This window comes from Diplodia seriata, assembly GCF_021436955.1.
Source record: "Diplodia seriata strain FDS-637 chromosome Unknown scaffold_1, whole genome shotgun sequence".
Taxonomy (NCBI): Eukaryota; Fungi; Ascomycota; class Dothideomycetes; order Botryosphaeriales; family Botryosphaeriaceae; genus Diplodia; species Diplodia seriata.
Genome location: NW_027117308.1, coordinates 3,062,519 through 3,088,296, shown reverse-complemented (window position 1 = coordinate 3,088,296; position 25,778 = coordinate 3,062,519). Strand labels below are relative to the sequence as shown.

At 57.0% G+C, this 25,778-nt stretch overlaps 4 protein-coding genes across 4 annotated transcripts; 3 read left to right on the top strand and 1 right to left on the bottom strand.

Annotated features, from left to right (window-relative positions):
- Window positions 1-6,284: 6,284 nt before the first annotated feature.
- Window positions 6,285-8,714, top strand: SLS55_000892 (uncharacterized protein; the record flags this gene model as incomplete). Its single annotated transcript, XM_066772399.1, has 1 exon — window positions 6,285-8,714. The coding sequence occupies one exon, from the start codon at window positions 6,285-6,287 to the stop codon at window positions 8,712-8,714; it is 2,430 nt and encodes an 809-aa protein (XP_066637678.1).
- Window positions 8,715-10,927: 2,213 nt separating this feature from the next.
- Window positions 10,928-12,746, bottom strand: SLS55_000891 (uncharacterized protein; the record flags this gene model as incomplete). Its single annotated transcript, XM_066772398.1, has 3 exons — window positions 10,928-12,132; window positions 12,183-12,555; window positions 12,606-12,746. 3 exons carry the CDS (start codon window positions 12,744-12,746, stop codon window positions 10,928-10,930), a joined length of 1,719 nt encoding a protein of 572 aa, XP_066637677.1.
- A 1,009-nt stretch (window positions 12,747-13,755) lies between these two features.
- Window positions 13,756-16,056, top strand: SLS55_000890 (uncharacterized protein; the record flags this gene model as incomplete). Its single annotated transcript, XM_066772397.1, has 2 exons — window positions 13,756-14,010; window positions 14,092-16,056. 2 exons carry the CDS (start codon window positions 13,756-13,758, stop codon window positions 16,054-16,056), a joined length of 2,220 nt encoding a protein of 739 aa, XP_066637676.1.
- An 8,419-nt stretch (window positions 16,057-24,475) lies between these two features.
- SLS55_000889 (uncharacterized protein) lies at window positions 24,476-25,717 on the top strand (the record flags this gene model as incomplete). Its single annotated transcript, XM_066772396.1, has 1 exon — window positions 24,476-25,717. One exon carries the CDS (start codon window positions 24,476-24,478, stop codon window positions 25,715-25,717), a length of 1,242 nt encoding a protein of 413 aa, XP_066637675.1.
- Between the last annotated feature and the right edge of the window lie 61 nt (window positions 25,718-25,778).

Genomic DNA, 25,778 nt, shown 5'->3' with positions numbered 1-25,778 from the left:
TTCTCGCCCAAAAGTAAGCTTCTAGCCACCCACTCTTTGCTCGAACCACTACAACCCATCCACGCGAGAACTTCGCTTCCCAGAAACCGAGAAAATAAGCAAAGACTGGGACGGCCACGAGGCGAGGCGCCGCCGCCGCCGCCGCCGCCGCCCAACCCCTCAACCCCTTCCAATTACACGCGCTCATTTCGGGCCGCTGCCGCTTGGGGTTGACACATGGAAGCTTTTCACGTCTTCCACGCGATGGTAGTGCTGACGCTTTACGGACGGGCGGTTCGAGTTTTGCTTCTTTCTGCGCAGCCTCCCACACCTCCCCTCCAGCACGCGACGGACGGCAAGAAGCGGGCAGCTGCCGTGACGGACGGATGATATTGGTACGCACCGCGCGCACATGGCAGAGAAGCCGGTGCCATGCCATGCCATGCAGTAGTTAGCACTTGCGTGCGCGTGCATGACGGGAAACGTCCTCCCCCCCTCCCATCTCATGCATGGAACATTCCATGCTAAGACGAAAAGAAAAAAACGTGCAGTTACGCATACACACACGTCTACTATACTCGCAGGCACACGTTATCGCGTTTGTGTCTCGCGCATCTGTCCGGAAGGAATGTGGCATTTGGCTGGATGGCTGGCGAGAAGGATTCATTGCCTCGCCTCGCCTCCACAAAGGGTCGACGGATGTGCATATCACCATCCCAAACGGTGTATGCGCGCGCGAGAGACGAGAGAGAAATGGTTTGGGTCTGAGGAGAGTACGTAGCAAAGTGAGGGGAAATTGCCGCAACCACGCGCGCATCCTCCTCCCCTCTTCCTCTTCCTCGTCTCCGTTTCTGCTGCAACTCTGCAGCGAGCGTAAGCGGAAAATAGAACGATCGACGCTCTTGGTGCGGCTGTAGTGAGTAAGAGCGAAAAAGCGGGGGCACAGCAGTACGGATTAGCAGCAGGAAGCCCAGGCTAGTCGATGGGAAGCAAAAATAAGCGCAGATCACCCAAACAAAAAACACACGGGAACATGCGCATGTGCGTGTGCGCACGAGGCGAGCACGCGTCGCATCGTGCCATGGTGTGGGTGCGCACATGGCATGCCCGTCTCCAGTACAATGGAGGTGGTGGTGGCGAAAGAGCTGAAGATCATGAGATCCAACAACCACAAACCACTCACGAACCACTCTACCCTCTCTTCATCTACTTTGTCCCCTTTCTAGCCGCCCCCGCCGCCTGCCGTCCATAGGTAAATGGCTGCCCAGGGAAAAACGGAAGGCGACGGCGGCCGCGCCGGCCGGGGGTGTTCCGCGTTAGTGCGTTGGGTGCTTAAGCGGTGGCTGAGAGGCTTGTGGCTGTGAGGCTGAGGGGAGGGTGGAAAGTGGAGGAGAGGAGGAGGAGGAGGAAGGGTAGCAGAGCTAAGCAGAAGCAGCAGCATCACGCAGAAAGCACGCAAGCACGCAAGAATCAGCAGCATCGCCGCCGCCGGTCCGTTTCTACGTAACAGGCGTCACGGACAAGCAACCTCCTGCGTCACCTCGCATGGCGACGTAGCGGGTTGCAGCTGAAACCGTGCCTTGCTTTTTTGTATCGATGATGCTTCCCAGAGATCTAGAAGCCGGGATCGATCTGAGTTTCGGTGGTGACGACGATATAGAGATGGCGATGGCGATGGCGATGGGGGTGTGGGTGGCTGCGATGCCGATGCCGATGTCGATGGTGGGTGCGAGGCAGAAAGTTGTGCCTGCTGCAAGCCAACGTCACGTCGCCCATTCTTCCCGTCCTTCTCGAACCTGCTAGCCTGCGTTGCCGAGCCGTCAATCGTCACGACCGTACCAAGATCCAGCTAGCTTCCTGCACGCCCGGATGAACTCCGCACGGCATTAGGCGTAGCCGAAAAGTGCCGTTTGGCATGTGGTCCCGCTACCGATCCGAACGATGGGGAGGGGTGGACCGCTCTCCCTCAGCGCTGGCTGTCATGGACTTCACCATTTTGCCTTTCGATATTGGGAAGGTCGCAATTCGCGCTAGCCATCGGAACAATACAAGATGGTTGTACATAGTACAGTGTGAGACTCGAAGTGCCGGAGCGCCTTCGGCGGGATTAGCTACGTGGTTCCCGGACTTTTATTCCCGCATGCGTATACTCTCATAGCGCGCACCCGCTCGCCCGGGTCGGGCATTCAGTTGATTGTTTTCGTTTCCTGGTTCGCTATGTTGTCATGGAACTGTATCGTTGTTTGGGGTTGTGGGCCATGATGTCTTCCAGAAAAGGCCGGTGTTTGCTCGAGGAAGCTTGATCGGCTGAGTCGGTCCGCTGAGATAGGAGGCTTCGGCCATGGCTCTAGAGACTCGCGGTGGTGGCGCTGCCAATGAGTAGTCGTGAAACAACCACTGTCATGGACACGAGAAGAACGAGAAGGAGAAAGAGCCTGCGCGTTTCGCCTGTGAGGCTCTAAGCCGTCATGGACCCCTTGAGCATCAGTGGCTTTTCATTCAGGGTTCGAGGGGTGCTGCTCGTCATCCGTTAGCTGGCCAGGGCAGCGGTACTACTGCCCCAAATCCACGGTACAGGCCACTTCCACCCCACTCGCCCTGGTCCTTGTCTCTAAATTCTTATCGGTGCAGCGGGGTTTCTGGGAACTGCGCGGCCTTAAGCGCACCGTGCTCTCCCGGGAACAGGGTACGGAGATCCTTTGCGGAGTCGTGGCCAAGGATGGCTGACAGCCACGACAGGGAAAAAAGAGTGACCGTGACCAGGGAGGAGCGAAGCGGAACGTCGGGGAACAAGGGTACGAGATCCGTATCTCCACCTGGCGCTCAGCCAAAATGCAAGTCGCTTTTCCAACGTCCTGGTCCTGGGAACATGGTCTGGAAGCATCTTTTGTACAGACCCTGTACGACGAAGGAGTGAGTGGGGTGGGGTGGATTAGCGGAAAGCGATGCGATTGATTGGCTGGGCGACGATCGTGGAGCTGTTAGCTGTAGGTCCGTCGTGTGCGATAGATTGAAGCTGAGCCAAACAGGACGTCTACTGTCGTTGGCACTGGAAAGAGGCTTGTTTCGCTCGAAAATGCTTTGAGTCAACGGTCGCGTGGATGCTTGAAGAAGTCATGGGCGGAGAGTAGGCAAAATAAAATAACGCACGATGAATGACAGTGGAATTTAGTATGCTCATGGCTATTCATGCCAAGTATGAACAGGAAAAGAAGGAAAATGCGACCAAATTACGATGACATGACTGAGACAAGGAGATGGTGGCCGAACTCGTTGATCCTTGGGAGAGGACTCTGCAAATGAGGGGCAGGTATAACATCAATGTTAACGTTCCAACTTTTGCCAAAGAAATTACGAGAACAAAAAATCGAGGAAAGCCGCATACTAAACTAAAACTCGAAGTAGAGAAGATCTCAATGAGGCGCGCAGCGCGTGATGCGGTGAGTAGGCGGAGACTGTCCCCCTATCCTTTAAGTGGGATCTGCAGCGCAATGATGGACTGCACGCCTAAAAATGCGACCGTGATATCGCCTCCGAGAGGCGCGGGGGATAACAAATGATGCAGATCAAAGTATCAAGGGAACCAGCGGTGCGGGGCAACTGTCCGGAGATGGTAGTTCATGCGTGAGAGTTTGCAGTCGTTCTCTGAACGTCCGGAGCCGGTGGTGTTGCATCAGATGCCCGTGCCTCCGCTGAAACATCCGAACCCGGTATTCAATGCAATCCCTTGGACCACTTGCGGTGCAAGAATAGTGTCTGCGCCATACTCGCAAAGCTTAGGCACAGCCTGGAAACTCTTCGTGGAAGGCGACAGTCGTGACCGGCAAAGGACAAGCTCGCCGCCTCTTCGCAAGATCAAGAGCTTCCTGCCCGATTTTGTGTCTTCCTTCAGCTCTGACGTCTCGTAGGCATGCTGTCGCCAAGGAATTCCTCGATAGAGCGGACATAAAAGCCCTTTGGCGAGCTATGCTGTGCACAATCAAAGCTGAATCCACCCCATTTGTCGTAGCCCCCGGGTGATCGGACGGGTTCGCTGTCTACGCTGCTCTTGGAAGCAGAGTCTGGAACCTCAAAGATCGTTGAGCGCAAGGTAGTGTGGGTAGCCGAGGTAATTGAGGGCCCTGAAGTCCATGAAGATTGTTTTTTAAGAGTCTTCGTGCCAATGGAAGAGCTAAAAGAAGAGCTATTGGAACCGAAAGAGGAAATGGTGGAGCTGGACGATGGTCGAGGCTCGTAAGCGAAAGTAGTGGTGGCGCTGAGTTTTGGATGGACTCGTTTTGGAACCGTAATAGGAGAAGGAAAGGCCGCAGGCGGGGATGGCGAGTTGGATCTCCGAAGGGCAAGTGTGCCGATGGAATGCATGGTTGTGGTTATAGTTGATGGTCGAAAGGAAGGACAAGGGTCGGCGGTACTGGCGACAGCCACAGGCAACTTCAAGCCACAATGAGGGTAATTAAGTCGTCTACTCTGGTCAGAATTCGGCCTCTCATGTGGCGTTGAGGCATACATGTATAGGAAACGCCTCAGTCACAGCCACATGGCAAAAATAGCCAACCGGTAGGGCTGAAACACGCGGAGGTGAAGGTTTGGGTTCGTAGGGCTGAGCATTCACGGGGCAAAGAGCGTATGCTGAGCTTTTGAAGGCGCACTGCCCACCCTAATGTCTTTCGGGCGGCAGCCGGCAGCGGTGTGAAACGGCAGGGCTGAGGGCATGACGGCATACAAGTGTGGCAGGTGACAGTGATTGGGCTCGTTTGACCGGGGATGCCAGAAGGAATTGCCATGATAGGCGACATCAGTGGCGGTGCACATCTAAACCTCGAGTGCCGGACATGAGGCTTCCTAAAAGAGAGAAACGCCGGCCTGATCGGGTAGGGCCCGGTAGAAGAGTGGAGACGCAGGGTCGTATCAAGCAGTCTCAGCCACACGCCAAGGCATTTTGCAGCCGTTGTGAGAAGGAATTGAGCCACAGCTGGGCTGAACACGAGAACGAACGGGGTCAGTGGGTTGCTGGGCTGGTGGACATCCGGAACAGCCGGCCAAGATGTGGGGATAAAAAGCACGCTCGGCGGCATGGGGCGCGGGAGAGGCGGAAGGGAGTTCAACGCTCAACGCCCGACGCCCGGAGTGGGCGCTACCGAGTAAGGGAGGACATGTTCTCTTCAAGCGCAGTCGTGGGATGCGAGCGAGAGACATCGGCAAGTCACAACTTCGGGGATCGAAGGCGGCGACGATTGATCGGTAGTCATGTGGGCGGTGTATGGTTCTTCAAGCCGACAGCAGGCGGAGCAGGCCACACGGCGGCCAAAGGGCGGCGAGTGAGGGAGTTGACAAATTTAGCAAAATGAGGTCCTGTTGATCACTTTGGCCTGCCGGCAACCCGAAGTCGTCGCGGCGAGCGGCGCGCGAGCAGGATGGCCGCCGCCGCTGCTTCCTCGCAGTCAATCGGACATCGGGATGGAGGACTCGCTCGGTGTGCCGTTTGGATTCCTAGGATCTTAGAGATACGAGAGCGGTGGGCCGAGTCATGAAAGGGGGAGCGGTCGACGCCGGGGCCGGGTGGCTATGGCGGTGGTGGTGAAGAGCGCGCCCTGCGCGAGCGCGACAGTTGGAGCCGCGCGTTTTGCCGGGCACAGAGAAGAGCAGCGACGGCCAAGGGGCAGATATTGGCTTAGTCCCGAAGCGGACGTGCTCATTTTGGCAGTGGGGAGCAGTCATTTTGGCGCTTGGGGGAGGCGCCACCGGTTGGCGGCACGTGTGCGCGCGCGCTCGGCGCGGACTTTCTCGCTGGCCCGGCGCCCATGCGCTCTCCACCTCTCCACCACCGCAATCACACCAGCGCTCATGCTGCCACGCCCAACTTGCGATCATCGTATCCCCTGAGCGCTCGCGCCAATGGGGCGATACGGTTTGTCCAGGCCGCGGCCCGCCTGCCGCCTCTACGCCGCAACCGGCAACCCTCGCACATCACGACTCCAGAAAAGGCGCGCGCTCGAGCCCGCCAACGGCAGCAATTACGCCTCGGACGCGCCAAGCCCTTCCAGGCACCCCGGTCCTATGCGGCGCCCGTAGGGCTATCATGGACTGGGCCAAGGCCAGCTTCTCACGACGATCGTCGTCTCCCTTCGCGTGCTGTATATCTAGTCGTCCCCGTCGCTCCCCAGCTGCTTTCCTCCTCACCCCTCTTGGCTAACGCGGCCTGCCCTTCTTTTTTCCCAACCTCGTCACTCGTTTCACGAATTGGGTTTGCGTTTCTGTCCTTACTACCCCATACACTCATTAATCCTATAATCTAATCATCAAAAATGGCTTACCGTGGTGCCTTCGCCGCGGCCATCCTGGCCTCGAGCGCCGTCGCCTCGCCTCTGCTCAACGCCGATCTGTCCCTCAACCTCGGCGGCAGCGGCTCCTCCACCAGCAGCGCCGCCTCGTCCGTCACCACCTGCGGCGTCACTTGCCAGATGCCCGCTTCCCCCGGTGGCTGCCGCGACCAGTGCTTCCTGAAGGCCCTGGCTGAGGTCTGTGTCGACGACTCTCCCGAGTGCCGTTGCCAGAACGCCGTCTTCCTCAAGGCCCGCGTTGATGCCTGCGTCGACCTCGTCCCGCTCAACGCCTGCCTGGACATCGACCTCACCCTGTTCGGCTCCACCTGGGACGATGCCTGCTCTTGCATCGAGAACGCCGCTGCCTCGGGCAACTGCGCCAACCAGGACAACGCCAACGCGACCCCCGCTGCCACCTCTGTCCCGACCCCGGCCGCGATTGAGACTCCCGCCGGCAGCCCCGACTACGGCGCGCCCGCCGCCGGCACTCCCGCCGAGGCTCCCGCCCAGACTCCTTCGGTTGCTGTCGACACCCCCGTCTACACCCCGGCCCAGACTCCCTCGGCCGCTGTCGACACTCCCGTCGAGACTCCCGCTGGCAGCCCCGACTACGGTGCTGGTGCTCCTTCCGTCGCCGTTGGCACTCCCCTCTCGCAGACCCCGTCTGTTGCCGTCGGCACTCCCCTCTCCCAGTCGGCTCCCATTGCCAGCGATGTTGAGGGCGCCGCCGCGAGCACCCCCTCGACCCCGGCTGCTCAGACCACCCCCAAGCCGATGACCCTGTCGACCGTCTACGAGACCCGCATGAACACCATCACTTCTTGCGCGCCCTCGGTCACCGACTGCCCGGCCAACGAGAAGACCCACGAGCACGTCGTGACTGAGACCGTTGCCGTTTCGACCACCTACTGCCCCGTCGAGGATGGCCCTGCCTCCACCCCCGCTCCCTCCGCCGCGGTTGGCACTCCCCTCTCGCAGACCCCTTCCGTCGCTGTTGACACTCCCGTCTCCACCCCGGTTGCCAGCTCCCCGGTTGCCAGCTCCCCGGCCGCCAGCGATGTTGAGGGTGCCACTGCCCCTGCCCCCTCGACCCCGGCCGCCATGACCACCCCTAAGCCCTCGAAGGTGTCGACTGTCTACGAGACCAACGTCAACACTATCACCTCGTGTGCCCCTGACGTCACGGACTGCCCGGCCAGCGAGAAGACCCACCAGCACACCGTTACTGAGACCCGCGCCATCTCTACCACCTACTGCCCCGAGGAGGACGAGACCACCGCCCCGGCCTCTGCCCCCACTGCCCCGGCTAGCTCTGCCCCGGCTCCCTCTGCCCCGGTCTCTGCGGCCTCTGTCCCGGCCCCGTCTGCCCCGGCCTCGTCCCCGGTCTCTAGCCACGTTGGCGGCGAGACTGCCCCGGCTCCCTCTGCCCCTGCCAGCTCTGCCCCGGCTCCCTCTGCCCCGGCTAGCTCTGCTCCGGCTCCCTCTGCCCCGGCTAGCTCTGCCCCGGCTCCCTCTGCCCCCGCTGCTGGCCCTGAGACCTCCACCTACCACTCTACTTCCTACACCACTGAGCTCCGCACCATCACCAAGTGCGATGCCTCTGTCACCGACTGCCCTGCCAGCTCCACCCAGGTCCTGACCACCTCGCGCCCCGTTGGCAGCAGCCCCTCGGCCCCGGCTTCTTCTGCGCCCTCTGCTCCGGCTTCCGCGCCCTCTGCCCCGGCCTCGTACGCTGTTCCGTCTGCCCCTGCCAGCTCTGCCCCGGCTCCCTCGGCCCCTGCTAGCTCCGCCCCGGCTCCCTCTGCCCCGGCCTCGCAGCCCCCGGTCTCGGTTGAGTCTGTTGCGCCCCCGGTCAGCTCCGCCCCTGCCGTCTCCGCTCCCCCTGCTGGTCCCACCACCATCATGACCACCCAGGTCATCACTGTCACCTCGTGCGGCCCTGAGGTCTCCAACTGCCCCGGCAGCACCCCCGCTGGCACCCCCGTTGCTACCCCCGTTGGCACCCCCAAGGGCTCTCCCTCCGCCCCTGTCAGCTCCGGCGTCGAGGGCTCCTTCCCCACCCCCACTCCCGCTGTCCCGGCCTCGCAGACCCCCGGCAAGCCCATCTCGGCTGAGTCGGTCCCGTCTTCGCCCAAGTTCTCCGGCTCCGTCTACGTGCCTGCGCCCGCCCCGTCCGCCGGCATGCCCCCTCACTCCAACAACGGCACCATGAGCTACGCGGTCCCCTCGGTCCCCGTCGCCTCGGGCACCCCGGTTGGCACCACCCCTGGTGTCTCTGCCGCCACCTACTCGCCCAACGCCACCCCCAGCGGCACCACCACGGCTCCCTCGACCCAGTGGACCGGCGCTGCCGGCCGTGTTGAGATTGCCGGCGGTCTGATGTTCGCCGCCGCCGCCATTGCGCTGTTGTAAGCGGAGGGAGAGTTGAAAGCTTGAAGGAAAGCCTTTTGTGACGGATTTTCTTGTGTGATGTGAACTTTGCAGCCTTTTTTCGATTTGTAAATATTATACCACGGGAGGAAGCTATTCGCTTTGTTTGGAGATTTTGAGCTAGGAAGGAAAGGAAAGTAGAGAGAGAAAGTCATTTGATCGAAAGAGAAGAACATTGTCCCCCAAGTACCTGTCCTCGCTGCTGAAAGCCTATTTTCTTTGTGTTACCCATCTGTTGCTGGTGTTTTTCGTCCGCCCTCCTCCCCCTCTACCCCTCCTAACCCGAGCCCCATCCCCTGGCTGCTGATCTCAATTTCCTTTGTCTATCCCCCTTACTGAGTCCCATGGACTGTGCTTTGCACTCTGCTCTTTTTCCTTGTGTACTTTGCTGTTGCTGTTGCTTTTTGGAGATGTGTATGCGTGTGTTGTACTAATACGTAATATTGCGTACCAACGACCCGGAGCTTTGTCATTGAAAAGATGATTCCGTTCTCATGTATTGTGCTGGATGGATTTGATGCCCGAGGGACATTGGATGTCGTATCTTAATACTGAAGAAGAGAGCACGCATGCGGGGACAATGATATGTATGCTCAAACAGGCAGGTACATGGTGGTGCTGTTTGGGGTTTTTTGATGAAAGAAGTCTTTCTTGGCGAATGCTGCAAGTTTGATGTAGGGCTGTATCTTCTATAGCTGAGTGTGACATTACTCTGTGTTACTATCGTCGCGGAGAATTGTGGAGTGTTGCTGTTCCTGCGTAGGCAGCCAAGTAGCAAATGTATCTAGAAGTGTATGATTTCGAAGTTGACCATTAGGTCTGGAATATTGCGTATTCAGCCGATGCTGACATTAATCCACTCACAGCGGGGGACAAAATAAATCCACCCTCCTACAAATAGAGCATTGCTTTTATAGTTAATCAGATTCAAGATCTAGACGTACTTGTGTATCTTTAAAAGTCTTGTCTACGTCCGGATACTAGATTTCGACCACCTACTAGTAACCTCGTTGATAGGGCTTAGAGGTCCGGGCCGATTTTTTGTCACCCACTTTGTACTCGTAACCCAGCCTTGTGCGACCGTTTTTCCCCGAAAAAAAGAAAAAGCAGTTAAGCCTTCGGTGAGCCTCGTCGAACTCCGCCTTAGTGATGCCTTAGTGGTGGGACACCCCCGCATGCACAGCCACATTTCCGAAACCCGACTCCATCCTGTTAAGAAGGCAGTTCTACTTACTTAAAAAACAGCCTGATGCCTCCACGCGGCTGACGCAGGATACCTACAAATAAACATAAAACCCCGTACACACGTCCAGTCGCCCATCCCATTCAATCCCATCCGCAGCCAGCTACACCTCTCTCAACCATCGGTTCAGTGCGGAAACCCAGGGGGGGCGGGGATGGTGGTGGGTGGAGGACGAGGAGGAGGAGGGGGAGGAGGGGCATGAGCAGGGACAGGCGTCGTCGGCTGCCGGGGGGAGGATTTGGACGGCCTTGGAGAAAGGGGGGACGAGCATTGTTGTTGTTGCGGATTGTTGTTGTTGTGGGGGAGGTATGGCGAGTTGAGGGTGGGGAGGCTGGGGTTGCTGGGGAGGCCGTGGGTTGCGGGGGTGTTGGGGGTGTTGGGGTCTTCTGCGTCGTCGTCGTCGGCATCGGTGCTGGCTTCCTCGTCCTCATCCTCGTCCTACATCCATCGCCCCACAGCCACGGCCGACTTCTTCCGCCGCAACTTTGCTTGGCTGGTCGCCGTGTTCGCGTACGCGACGGTCGTGCTGAGCGCCATGCAGGTGGCTCTCGCGACGGGGGTGCTTGGAAACGACGCGGGGTTGCAGAAGGCAAGTGCGTGGTTTGCGGTCGCGGCGATGGTGGCGGTGGCGGGCTTGGTGGGAGTGATGGCCGTGGTATGGATTGGGGTGACTGTTTTCCACGTGGTTTCGACGCTGATGTTTGTGAGGAGGGTGGAGAGGGAGAGGGAAAGGGAGATGGTGCAGGGGGGCTGTGGAGGAGGAGGAGAGGTGTAGCGGGAAGGGGGCTTGTTGATGCATGTGGTGTGCCACGGATGTTTGGGAGTGTATAGATATATTTAGATATTAGCTTCGTGCAGCCCATGCTACGTCGTTATTAGAATTAGAAGCTCCATCCTCTTTCTTCGACCCATGCCACGGCGTCATTAGAATTAGAACTCCATCCCCTTTCCTTTAATTATACAAACCCAATTGCCACCACCTGCACCTCTCATTCACCGCCGGATCCTTCGCGACGCTGATGGCGCGGCTCGTGAAACCCACCACACTACCTTCCTCTCCATACGCTGGTACCTCGGCCGGCGCACCGTTCACGTCGGTCACCGGCACACCCCCGGTCGCGAAGCTGGTGATGTAGTCTTGCAGCACGAACGCGATGGTCTCATTCGCCGCGCCGAGCGACACTAGCCCGCCGGTGGTGTCAGGCTCGCCCGGGTTCTTGAACGTGAAGGGCACGTCCTGGCCGTGCACGCCGAAATCGACGGCGAAGACGTAGGCATATGTGTCGTTGCCGAGGTCAGTGTACGCACGGTCGAGCGCATTGGCGTTGCAGATTACGGACGACTCGGCCAGCGCCAGCGCCACACGCTGCAGCAGGTCAGTGTAGCCGTAGCTGCCATTGTAAACAGGCGGGTACAGCGTGTCAGTGATATAGGAGATGACGGCGGGCTGGGCGTCCGGAAGGGCGGATTGGATGAAGGTGCCGAACTGGGAGTCGTTGGTGAGGGGCGGGGTGAAGAGGATGCCCTCGTTGCTGGTGTGACCGGTGAAGACACGGATGGACTTGTCGAATTGGCCGTGGTTCAGCAAGTATTTGGGGTCTTGCGGAACGATGTCGCCGTCGACAACTGGACCAACATTGAAGCTGGAGTACGGAGAAACACCGATCAGAGCGACGTTGCCGGCGATGAGTTGCTCCTCGGAAAGGTCCCGCGCGTCGGCCAGGCTGGTGACGTTCAGGAACTGGAGATAGCTTTGGAAGACCTGCTCCTGCGCATAAGGAGAGCTGACCTGTAGCCAAGCGGGCGACTGGGGAACGGCCTGGTGGAAGAGCGATGGGGCGGAACCTCCGAAGGCGGTGATCTGGTGCATAATGGAGCCGGCACCGGCGGATTCGCCAACGACGGTCACGCGGTCCTTGTCACCACCAAATAGGTGGATGTTCTTCTGAACCCATTCCAGGGCAAAGCGTTGATCGTGCAGACCGAGGTTCGCAGTGCCGTCCTGCTGGAAGGTAGGCCCCGAAAGCCAGCCGAAAGCGCCAAGGCGATAATTGAGCGCAACGAAGACGACTCCGTCCGAAGAGCCGGTCTGGCTTCTTGCAATAAGACCAGCGGGATTGCCGTAGCTGATTTTCGAGCCCGAGGTGTAGCCACCACCTGCGCATCGAGTCAGTGTTGTGATTGAGAGCTAGTGCGGCCATATTCACCGTGAATCCAAACAACCACCGGCGCACCGGCCGCACTGCCGGCACTCTCGAAGATCTTCTTGGGCACAATGACGTCCAAGAACAGGCAGTCCTCGGTCTCGGCGGCGGCAGTGGTAACGTTAGCAAGGCTGGCAGTGCCGGCAGTCACGGTGGTGGAGACGTTCGGCAGGATGCCGGCGAGAAGGTACTGCGGAAGCCATTCGGCGGCAATGAGGGCCCAAGCGGGATTGGCCTGGTGGCAGATTCTGAGGTCGGAGCCATCCTGCACGCTGGAGCGGTCGGTGGTGGGCGAGACTGGAGCACGGAAGCGCAGGTCGGCGACCGGAGGCGCAGCGTATCGGATGTTGGAGAAGTTGTAATAGGCCGCGGATTCCTTGGTTTGGGTCAGTCCAATTTCCACGTGCGGAAGATGCGCAGGCATACATTGAAGCCGGAAGCCTGCTGCAATTGGTAGCCCAGGTCGACAATAGGAAGCTGGGACGAGCTGTTCTGCGCAGAAACGAGGGCGGTGGCCAGCGACAGCAGAGTTGCTGCCGCGCTGAAAGACTGGCCGGTGAAGCGCATGCTGGCTAGTGATGGGTGTTGAGCTAGGGAGCCGTCGAAATCTTCAAGGACCTAGCGGGGTCCATCGCCCCTATGTATACGATGGGTGGGACATGCTTGGTAAGGCGGCTTGCTCGGAGCTCGATGGCAGCGGGACCTAGAGGATACTGTCTCCCCCTGCCTTTCCCGAAGCAGTAAGGACGGCGGCATGCGGGTAATAAACGAGACGAGATGCGGGGAATGGTCCAATGGCGCGGCATCGGGCATATCGGGTGCGTTGGTGGCGGAGTCGTAGGAAGCAGGATGCAGCAGGACGGAGCCGAGTGCGTGGCTGGATGGGTGCCTGATTATGCACGCGTAACTGGTCTCACCCGGGCGAACACAGGGCATCCATGTGCACCTCCAACAATCGAGCCCGCTATTCTGGCGCCGGGCTCGACGCACGTACTGTGCAGACGCACAAGCGATATTAACGTTGCTGAGCGGTGAAGACGTGTGCCGCTTCGTCCGGCAACGCTTGCGGGATGAGCCCAGGCTGCGGGCTTGTGGCTCCGTTGTGGCCGGGCGGCTGACTAAAACGGCAACTGCGTCATCGAGTGCTCTGTGGCTCCACGGGAGATCGGCACCTCACCACTCCGCGACTCAACACCATTCATGGCATCACACCTCGTCCAAGAGCTGTCGTTTGCATTTGTGCCTGTGACGGATCCGGTCCGGTCCGGCCCGTTGTCGCGCAGCCGAAGGATGCCGCCCCCGTCGTGGCGCGTTTCAGCATCTCATCACCGCCCGGCTCGGTTTTCCGTGCTCTCCATCTCTTCAACGCTTTCTCGTTCAGGAGCGGGGGCTTATCGACATTAGAGACTGCTGGTTCTGTTTAGCTTCGACCAAAGGATGCCGCCCTCTAGCGCGATGCTCACTGACGTCATGGCCGAGCTGGAATTCGACAACAAAGGGGGACCCCCTCCTCTCGCATTGTTGTCTCCATCAATTCCTCCGACCTGAAACAATCGAATCGCCGCAAGCCTTGAAAATGCCGCCACTTTCGTGGACAGTCAATGTGCGCCAGCATCCCGGTTCGTCTGCCGACGACATTGCCAACGAGCCCGACTGGGGATCCGGTCCAAAGCATTTCATTGGCCTCAAAGGTGGCCAGGGCGTCAAGGCTGGTATAACTCATCAGCAAGAAAACGACCATGAAGGCTTGGAGAGGTTTCGACGGGGCCGCCAAGAACGGGCAATGCGTGGAGAAGTCATCACTCTCCGCGACATCTTAAGAGACACAGAGGTAAGCATTTATACCTGCTTGAACTCCGTTTCAGATTGTACCCCGCTTTCACTTGGAAGCAAGGGGGCTGATGTACTTCAGGCGTTGTCCGAGAACGGTAGACACGTTCTTGAAACACCCGAGAGCTTGAGAAAGAGTGCCGACCATCCACCAACCAATGTCGAGAGGAACCAACTGGGAAAATCCAAGCATGATCCGACAAGCAACCAGCAAGAGCATGAGTGGAGAAGATCCCGCGGTGAGAAGAAGCACAACAGCGCCTACTTCGGAATTGAAGACACCGGATATGATTCCGGAATCGAGCAGAGCGGCCCCGCTGGTCTCCAGGATCCCGAGCCGGATAAGTTGCTCGGCAAGTATTCGCCACAAGAGATTGCGCTTCTCTGCAGCGTCCGACATGAGAGGGATTATATTTCACAGCTTCAAGTCAACGACGGCAAAGGCACATCTCCGCATTCCGGGATCCATCGCACGCAGATTTCCATCGACGACCGGGATCAAATCACCCCTGACAATTGGCTCCCGCGATCGTCGCATCTGATTCGCCTGACCGGCAACCATCCCTTGAATGCCGAACCTAGTCTCTCACACCTGTTCGACCCTGGCCTTATCACCCCCAATGAGCTGCATTATGTGCGCAACCATGGCCCGGTCCCGCGGCTGTCGTGGGAACACCACAAGCTCGTGATCCAAGGCGGAAAATTGACCCTGTCGATGGATGAGCTGAAGAACAGCTTCAGCACTATTAATATCCCTGTGATGCTTGCATCTGCTGGAAATAGGCGAAAGGAGCTCAATGTAACCAGGAAAAGCAAAGGCTTCGGATGGGGGGCTGGTGCGGTGGGTTGCGCCTTTTGGAAAGGCCCGCTACTCCATGACGTGCTGCTCTCTGCAGGCGTGTCACAGGACACGCCACAGGGCGACAGCAGGCGTTTCTGGGTCCATTTCGAGGGAGCAGACGAGCCGAGTGAGGGCAAGTACGCGACCTGCCTTCCTTTGGAATACGCAATGGACCCCAAGAATGATGTCTTGTTGGCCATGGAAATGAACGACGCACCTCTTCCGCCGGACCAAGGCTACCCTCTCCGCCTTATAGTCCCAGGATATGTTGGCGAGCGCAGCGTCAAGTGGCTCGAAAACATATGGGTCAGTGATCGGGAGAATGACTCGCACTATCACGTCTGGGACAACAGGCTTCTTCCAAGTTTTGTAACTGAGAAGGACGGCGAGTTTGCCGATGCTTTATTCCACCTTCCGAGCACCGTCTGCAACGAGCAGACTCTCAATTCAGTCATCGTCAAGCCAGCACACGGGGAGATGATTCCATTCGCCCAAGTGCAAAAGGGTCAAAGCTATCGCATCGCCGGGTTTGCATATGATGGCGGCGGGAATGAAGTCCAACGTGTGGAGGTGTCTCTCGACGATGGACAAACCTGGCTCTATTGCATCCGTCAATACCCTGACTACCCCATCAGGCACGGGAATAAGTTCTGGACTTGGCTACACTGGCATATTGATGTCGAGCTTTTGCACTTCCTCCGGGCAAAGAGCATCACCGTGCGCTGCTTCAACGTTTCCAAGGCCACGCAGCCGGAAAAGGCAGATTGGAATGTCTTGGGTTTAATGAACAACAGCTGGTACGTTGTTAAAACGAGCATCACGGATAGTGAAGATACAGATGTACCTTCGATCCTCTTCGAACACCCAGTCGAGCCAGGGATCGCGGACGGAGGATGGATGAAGCCGAGTACTGGGATTGATGTCGAAAACGCGAGACATCAGGTTACAGCTCCGCAGAAGCAGTTCACTAGAGAAGAGATCGAACTGCATGATAGGGAAGAAGACTGTTGGATCGTTGTCGATGGCAGAGTGTACGACGTAACCAGCGTCTTATCCTGGCATCCTGGTGGCAAGGTGGGGATTCTTGGTCATTCAGGAAAAGTACACCAGGGGACAAGTGATGAGTTCGCAACCATCCACGATTCCTACGCTTACCAGAAACTTGATGGTAAATTAGCCAGAACTCACCTGAGTCTTTCAAGCTGACCTTGCCTGTAGAATGCATCCTTGGTGTTGTCACAGACAGAACCGCCAACTACATCAGGGAAAATGGCGCATTCACCACGAAAGCGCGAGCAAAATCCTGGAACCCTCACGACGAGGGAGATAGTCAGCTCACACTACGTAAAGACAGATGGGTACCCATCCGCCTCGTCACCCGGCAAGACACCTCTTCCAACACGCGAACCTACACCTTCGCCTTGCCAGAAGGCCAGTCTATTCTCGGCTTGGGGACGTGTCAGTACCTGCAGCTCGGCTTCCACCTACCGGAACGCATGCTCATCAGATCTCTTACTCCCACACGGCCCCTTCTACCTGCCCCCAAACACGGTCACCACCATCACCACCACCACACCGATCCTCATCACCCCACCTCCCCCAGCGCCCCCGTATCCCCGCTAACGACCCGCTTCCCCTCCCTCCCCGAAATTCATTCCCCCACGTCCACCATCACCACTGCCAACCGCCGCGAGAGCCTAAGCCACAGCCTCCGCGATGGGCTCGACGGCACCTTCGACATCACCGTGCCAGCCCTACCCCATCCACAACCACAACCACCCTCCTCCTCCACCGACACCACCACCGCAACCACCACCGCCGCCGCCGCTGCCGACGACCCCTTCACAACCCTCCTATCCCAACTCCCCATCGGCTCAACCGCCATCTCCTGCCGCGGCCCCCTCGGCCCCATCATCTACCACGGCTGCGGCGTCTTCACCATCGACGACAACGACGACGACGGCGACATTGCCGACGGTCATGTCAACGGTGATGTAGTAGCCGCTCAACCGCATCGACACTCCTCCTCGTCGTCCTCGTCCTCGTTCTTCTTCTCCCGCATCTCCCTCGTCCTCGCCGGCGGGCCCGAGGCCGTGGCGCGCGGCTACGCCCTCATCGCGCGCGTGCTGCTGTGCGCGGATCCGACGCCCGTGCGGGTCGTTGTGGTCGTCGATGGGCCGTCCTCGACGTCGTCGTTGCCGCCGAGGAAGGACAAGGACGAGATGGGAGAGGTCAAGGTTGCGGATGATGATGATGAAGGAGAACAAGAGGGTTTCTTGAAATGGGAGTTGGAGCAGGCGGTGGAGAGGGGCAGGGGGCAGGTGAGGGTCGCGTGGGTGAAGAAGAGGGATTTGGTCGTCGCGGGTGATCGAAAGGAGGATGGGGAGGGGGAGGGGGAAGGGGTGCTGGGGAGGGAGTTGTTCAGGGCGGGGGATGGCGCGGGGGTTTTCGTTTGTGGCGAGGGGGGCGTCGTGACGGGGTGGGCGGTGCCTGGGTTGAAGGGTGAGTTGAGTGCACTCTGCGCGTTCCGTTCCGCTCCTTTGTGTGTTTTTGTGGTGTGTGCGCTGACTATATGTGTGTGGTGCAGATTTGGGGTATCGGGAGGGGGTGGATTTGTTTGGGCTTTGAGGTGGGGGGGTTGGTTTTGGTGGGGGTGCAGCGGGTGGAGTGGATGTCAGGGGGATGTGGGAAGTAAATTTACTTTGTTCATGCTTTCTGTTCTGGATTTCTCTTTTGCGCGCGCATGTGTTCTAACGCTCAGGAGATGGAAACAAGACCTCAGTTTTTTTTTTTTTTTTTTTCTAAATCATTCACGACAAGCTACCATGATGCAGTTACGCTTCAGAGAGAGGTAATTGATCCCGTTCTATCAGAGTGAGAGATTATGCAAAGGCAGGCAGCAACATGGCAAGTGACAAGAGAATTGGGCCTACCTGCAACCTTTTTCGAAAAATATCGCATCATAAGGAGTCCGACGTTAACACTCTCCTCTGCACGGAGCTGATTTGCGACTTTGCGGAAGGCAAGTACCGAGACTGAGCACGGAAGGCGACGAGAGACCAAGGCCCTTGTGCTTGCCACCGCGCTCGGCCGTGTCCAACGCCCGCGGCCGCGCGCCGCAGCTAAGGCGGCACGCTCGAGCTTCCGGGGCCAGGATGGCTGTACATCGACAGACCTACGCCAAGAGGTGCGCACAGCCTGCAGGCAAGCCCTAGTTAGGGCAAACATCATCAGCTGCGACCGACGACGCCCAATCATTGCGAACTGGTTGGATGCACTGCCTGCAAGGCTGAGTTCGCGAAACGCTTTAAGTGGCGTGGTTAGCCCCCCATCCCGTTTGGATTCTTGAGTCTTTCCTGCCTCTCGTTTCTCGTTTTGCTGTACAGCTTTCCTTGCAACAGCACAGCACTGTCGAGATGCTCAAGAGCTACGAGGCCACTTCATGATGACAACACACAGTCAAAAAACTTTCAGGCTCCGAGGCATCCCTGAAGATTTCCGCGATGCAAAGTCCGTCCGTCACCTCGTTGGAAGCACGCTTGGGCTACCCGACATTGCCGGCGTGAAGATACGCTCGGTGGCGCGTAGTCCGTACGACAGCCGCAAGCGAATTGCAACTTTGGACTTTCGTGGAACTGCCACCTGCTCTTTCCGACGAATGCAGGTCAGAGTGGGAATTTGAGCTGATCAAAGAAACCTCTGAAGATGACGATGAAGATCTGTCCCCGGATACGCTCACGTTTGACACACACTTCGTTGGTTTCACGCCACTGCATCGCAATGATGATGGGGACTGTTCCTTTGAGTAAATATTGAGCCCACTCATCATTGTAAGGTACTAATGAGGCCGTAGTTGCGTTGCTTTATCTGGGCTGAATGGCCATGCGTTTGGCTCTTTCAAGAGGAAGGCAGACCTCTTCATGTGGCTTCGAGACGGTCTACCCATCGACATTCCAGCCGCAAGGATCCTCGTCTATGGCTACGACACAAGGCTAGTGAACAGTGCCTCTTTTCAAAGTCTACAGGACTTGGGAAGAAGCCTATTCATGAGCATCCAGGATGTCCGAACAAACGCAGATGTAAGTTTCTACTGATTTCATTCTCCTTGCTAAACCATACCTTTGATCCGCAAGATACTAAGTAAATATGTAGGGAATTATCTCGACAAGGTCGCTTGTTCTCATCGGACATAGCTTAGGTGGACTTGTTATCAAAGAGGTGAGGCGAGCGGGAAGGGCTTACGTCTACGGCAGCTGACAAATCCCGATGGAAGGGAATCATCTCTCTGGACCGCTTTGACGAGGCCGATCGGGTTATTCTACATTCGATTCGATTGTTTTATTTCTTCGGTGTTCCTCACGAAGGAATGGCTATCGAGTCACTTGTTCCGCTCGTTCGTGGTCAGCCGAACGAAGCACTGCTTCATACGCTAGACAAGAATTCCGTGGTCCTGAAGCGCCACAAGAAAGAATTTCCAGATGTTCTTGGGAAAACCTCGCCAGAGATAATAGCTTTCTACGAGACGATGAAGTCGCCGACTGCACGTCAGGTAAGAGTCGTTAAAAAGAAAGGAAAAGAGGTCACGTAATGTTTCATTTCTAACTCAATCCAGCGCGCAGGTAGATGGCGGATGGATGGCCCACTCGCCACTTTGGTCGACACGAGTTCGGCGACCTCAGGTTGCGAGAAACAGTGTCCAATCAATCGCGACCATTCGGAGATGGTCAAGTTTCTGGGACGTGACGATGTGGTCCGTCATTTCAGAAACTTGATGAGAGTGTCTGATCCAACCCTTGGCAGTGCAGCTAAAGAAAAGGAAACCCCAGGCAAGCATACGTGATCGTTTATTGATATTTGTTCTAATTCGCATAGACTGCCCAACGACCAAGAGGACGTACGAAGAATTCAGTGAGCAAAAACAGCTCCAAAGAACTGTTGAGGAAGAAAGCATGCTAAGGGGTAAGGTGTAATACACTTGCCGGAAGCTCCTCACTAAACTCTTGTAAGGTTGTCTCCGGTCTCTCGCGTTCCCCGAACAGGATTCACGAATGATTGAAATACTCCCGGAGAAGACCACCTGCGACTGGCTATCACGAGACTTGGACTACCAGAAATGGACTGCCGCATCCAGAGGTATGGTCTGGATCAAAGGGAAACCGGGTGCAGGGAGATCTACAGTCATGAAGTACGCGTATGAGGAATCACGACGCCTTTGTCAGAGCACACACGAACTAGTGCTTGGCTTTTTCATCCACGGACGCGGAACACCGCTTCAAAAAACGCCTCTCGGAATTTTCCGGGCGCTGCTCAACAAGATGCTGTATCAACCTGTATTCAAACCGTATCTGCAAGAGCTCGCAGAGACATACAGGGACAGAGAGGAAAGAATGGGGCACTACGCTCAGCAAAGATGGTCGTGGACCGAGGCAGACCTTCGAACATTCATGGCTTCGGTGTTTCCTCGCGCAGCAAAGATCCGTCCAATCACTTTGTACATCGATGCGCTCGACGAGCTTGGAGAGGAAGCCGCAACGAGACTCGTGGACTATCTGGAGAATCTCTTGGTCGACGTGGAGCTGTCAGAATTGTATGCAAAAAATCTGCTTCTCTTGCCGGAATTACCCTATCATTCGCCTTGACGATGGCTGTACGATTCATGTGGATCATCACAACTTCGCGGATGTGTCACTGGTGGTTCACGGGCGTCTGGCGAGGACAAATCTAAAGCCCGAGGCAAGAGAAAAGCTGGAGAATGAAATTGCAAAAGGGGCTCGAGGGGTATTTCAATGGGCTATCCTGGTTGTTCAGAGAGCAATTGAGATGAGCAGAAGGGGTACGAAAGCAGAGACGATCATGAAGGTTGTACGGGAGATACCGACCGAATTGGACGGTCTGTACGCAAAGACACTCTCGGAAATCCCCGAGAATGAGCGACTGAGGACGCTCAAGCTGTTCCAATGGGTATGCTTCGCGGCAAGACCCTTGGCGCTCGACGAAATGCGTTACGCAATGGCTGTCGATCCGAGATGCCACATGCCACCATGGAGCAACTTGAAAAAGGCGAAAATTTCAATGAAACTGCACAAGATGCGGAGGTTGCCATTAACCATCTTTCTAGGGGCCTTATCGAGGTCAAACACGGCTTCTCTGCGACGAGGCGATATGGCGAGATCCTTAGTCCGGTACAATTCATCCATCAATCAGTCTCGGATTACATTCTCAGAAGCGGAATTGCCATCCTGCAAGGAACACACTCGAGCTCATCGCCGATTGGGTCGGGTCATTACGACATCTCACGATCATGCCTCAGGCTCGTAGCCTTGCGGATCGCAGCAACCGAAGTGCAGGATAAACCTCTTTGGAGCTACGCAGCGGACTACACCACATGGCACCTTCGTTGCGTAGAAGACGAAAAGATTGCACAAAAGGATCTGCCGAGGCTTCTGGCGTGGATGAATGATCCACAAAACTTTTCAACATTAGACCAACTCAGCCACAATGTGAACCCATTTGCTCATCGGAAAATGTACAGGCTCAGTCATGGATCAGGGTTATGGCATGCCGTTGCCGCCTGGGGAATTTCCAGCGCATTCGACGCTTTGGAGCAAACGGAAGACCCGTATATTGCCTCCGTGGACGCGAATGGTGATACCCCATTCAAGTTATCCGTTAAGTATGGCCAGGAAGCGGTCGCACTCAAACTCGTTCAACTTATGTCCGCCAAGATTGACCAGGTGGATCGTGGCTCCGTGCTCCACCTTGCAGTGTCGAAAGGATTACGGAAGCTGGTTCCTTGGCTACTGCAACATGACGCAAATGTCAACTCGCAAGTCGAGGGGTCGATCGAAGTCCCTTTGGCCTAGCAGCAAAAACCCAGGACTCCGATATGACACGCATCCTCCTCAAAGCCGGTGCCTCTCCGAATGGATATTGTGAGATTTCCGCTATGGAAGACCGTTCGTGGGGATGGCATACTTACGCGGATAAGAGGGGGTTCCACGCAGAAACTAGACTCTCAATCCTCAACTACACCATACGCCTAAAGAACCTCGATATCTTCTGTCAGCTTCTACATTGGAACGTCACAATAAACCGCGGAAATGCACTTCACGAAGCTATATCCTTGTGTGATCCCAGGGCGTTGCTTCGTTGGTCTGGCCGAACCACGATATTAGAGGAAAATTCCTCTAAATATCAACAGAGTTTGGAAAAGACAAGAATGAAAATGGTAACTATGCTTCTCGCTAAAGGAGCAGATGTACACCAGCATGATCAGCATTTCCGATTGGCCTCTCCATTACCGTTAGCAGTAGCTGTGAGATCAAAGCAGATCTCTATAGTGCAATTATTGCTAGAGTACGGAGCTCAGCCAAACATGGAAGACTTTCGAGGCTGGACCGCAATGGATCAAGCTGCCTCCCAGGGCTATGTCGACATCGTGCAGGCTCTTCTGGAAGCTGGAGCATCACCACATCCATTGAAAAATGGGACAATAACGCCTATCGTCCGCGCTGCCATGAATGGGAGACAAGAGGTTGTCAAGATATTGTTCAGTGCAATCAAGGCCAACGCAGAATCGCCCGGAGCCCCGAGCACACGGACTTTGAGCAATCACATCACCCAGTTCGCTCAACCCATTCTTGAGATGCTATGCACATTGCGGAAAAGGTGCGCTGGGTATAAGCGGAACTTGTCAACAGAACAGGATCGAAAACTTTCTCCGCTAAGTCAAGCTGCCCGCTACGGTGACGGGACCACTGTGCGCCTACTCCTCCTCCTGGACTCTTCTCACAAAGAATTCATTGAAGGAGATGACTGGAACGATCGAAGCCCACTTTCGTATGTCGCGCAATCAGGCCACGTCGAAATTGCAAGAATGCTCTTGCCTACCTCAGATGTATAAGAGGAACAAGATTCTTCGAGTCGCACTCCTCTTGGATATGCGATCGAGAGCCGTTACCTTGAGATGATACAGCTACTTCTGACCGCGGGTAATGCAACCCAAACGAATGTTTAGATGGAGGAGTTGTGCACACTTTCTTCGCAAAGGGGGTCTGGAAAGAGGATGAAGAGTTGGTACGGGTGCTCTTGAGCTCACCAAATCTTGATTTGGACCCAAGAGAAATGGATGACTACTCTCATACGTCATCCTTTTTCAGGACGCTTCCGGAAGACAAGGGGGTAGCGAGAGGGTATATTAGGGACTTCATGCACATGGCAAAACTAATGATGAATATCCCCATAACCCCGTTTTTGTTCGCAGCAGCACATGAAAAGACGGGGATCGCAGGGATGTTACTGAATACTGGGAGGATCAGTATCGAGTCTCTCGATGAGGGACACATAGTGGCTAAAGCCTACGGTAATGCAGAGTTAATGGACCTGATTCAGGTGGCGCGCGGGCGGTTTTAGTCGGAGCGTCGCCTTTTAACGTTGTTTGACATCTTCATACAGCTCATCCATAGAAGACCACAGCATGATAGACCCACAAGCATTGAACTTTGATCTTCTGACACAAATTCTTAATTTCTTGATAATAATAAGAACATTGAACACAGCTACTGCCGGTAGCAATTTTCCATCAAATGGGCATCTCGCAGACATCGACCACCCAGCCCTCAAATCCTCTCCAACGCCGAAACTCGCCCATTGTCAAATGCAAACCCGGAACACCCATCGCTAATGCACAAACACCCACCCTTCACAAGCACAATCCCACCCACCATCCGCCCTCACGGCCTCCTCGCCTTCATAATCCTCTCATCCAACAACCCCAACAACCTCTCCTTCTCCCCCCTCGCCGCCTCCAACCTGCGCTGCTCCTCCCTCAACTCGCGATCCAACTCCTCCAGCCTTGCCAACTGCTGCTGCTCGCTGAAGCCGATGCCGGGCAGGCGGTCGGCCAGCGCGTTGATGCGGGCCATGTTGAGGATGATGTCGCCCGCGATCTCGTGCTGGGTGACGGCGAAGGCCGGGTCCGGGGGCGGCGAGCGCGGGCGGTCGCCGGTGATGCTTGGGCCGCCGTTTTCGGCGGCCGAGGCGGCCTGCGCGGAGGGGTTGTTGATGTCGCGGTCGGCGTCGTGCGGTTGCGCGGCGATGTCGCCGTAGGGGTGGCGCGTGTGCGTGTACATGAGGCCGGCGTACATTTGTTGGACGAGCTGGGGGAGGGAGAGGGTTAGGAGGGCGCGCGCGGGTGGGTGGGTGGTGGGGAGGGCGGGCGTACGATGTCGATCGCGTCTTGGAGTTGGGTGAGGATGTCCGACATGGTTGCGGTGTGGGGGATTGCTTGCGGAGGATTGGAGGAGGGGCCGGTTCGAGCGTCGAGAGAGGTCGCCAGGAGGCAATTGTTGCTATGCGGTGGGATGTTGAGAAGCGGAGGACGAGGGTAGGCTGTGGGTGAAGCTCAAGCTTCAGCAGCTCGGCAGATCGGCGCTGGTCCCTGGCCGCCGCGCGCGCTCCGGGCACTTTTATTTTGCTCCCTGCGTCATCGCCCTCTAACCCACACCATCCATTGAGCCATTGGCGATGCTAAGCCGCTCGAACAGCTGTACCGTCTGCATGCCATAGCAGCTATGCTTGTCTCTTTGCCATTGCCATCACCAAAACACCACCGCAACCGTTCACGATGAGGCCGCCGCTCCTCCTCCGCTCCTTCAAGCCGCCGCTCCTCTGGCCCATCCTCACACCCACCCGCGGCGCCGCCTCCTCCTCCTCCAAGAAGAAAACGTCCGCTACAACCGAGCCCGCCATCGCCCCCGGCTCCGAACACCACCATGACCTCCCCTCCTTCCTCGCCTACGCCTCGCGCGTCAACCTCGAGCCCAACCGCAGCGTCTACGTCGGCACGCACTACGAATACACCGTCGCCGCCACCCTCAAGCGGCTCGGCTTCCGCCTCACCCGCACCGGGCGCGCCTCCGACTTCGGCATCGACCTGCTGGGCACATGGCACCTGCCGATCCCCAAAACAACCCGCACCAAAAGGCGGATCGCGGTCGCGAGCGACGACGGTGCAGGCGGTGACGATGACAGCAGTCGCAGTCGGGACGGCAGCCAGGCGCCGCTGCGCGTCCTAGTGCAGTGCAAGGCCAGCAACACGATCCTCAATCCCAAAAACGTGCGCGAGCTCGAGGGCGCGTTTACGGGCGCCCCGGCGCGATGGCGCGAGGAGGATTTTCTGGGGCTGCTGGCCACGACCAAGAAGGCGACCAAGGGCGTCATGGAGGCGCTCGGCCGCAGCCGCTGGCCCATGGGTTTCCTGAAGGTCGAGCCCGATGGGCGGGTGGAGCAGTTTTTGTGGAATGCCAGCGCGAGGGCGAGGGGGCTGGAAGGGCTGGGGGTCACGTTGAGGTATATGGTGGACGAGAGGAACGAGGATGGGCAGGTCAAGTCGGATATTGCTCTGACGTGGCTGGGGAGGCCGCTGCCGTATGTCGACTTGACGGAGGAGGCGGAGGCTTTGCCGGCGTTGCAGATGAAGATTGCGGATATAGTGGAGGAAGAAGCATCTGATACTGCACCCGAGGGTGTTGAAGAAAAGCCGGAAAAGAAGAAGCGCGGCAAATCAAGGAAGGGGGCAACTGATACTGCATCTGAGACTTCATCCGAAGGTGCTGAGGAACCCCCAGAAAAGAAAAAGCGCGGGGGCAGGCCAAAAAAGAAAGCACCTGAGCCTGCATCCGATGTTGCGTCCGAGACATCATCTGAGGCGCTTGCGGAAAAGCCGGAGAAGAAGAAGCGCAGTAGAACGAAGAAGGAAGCACCTGAGACTTCACCGGAGGTTTCATCTGGGGATATCGAAGGAAAGTCGGAAAAAAAGAAAGCTGGCAGGCCAAAGAAGAAGAAAGACGCTGACGATGAAGTTTGAGTGTTAAGTGTACAAAGTTGTGCTATACTCTGTGGACATTTGGCGTCATTTCCTGAGCCTA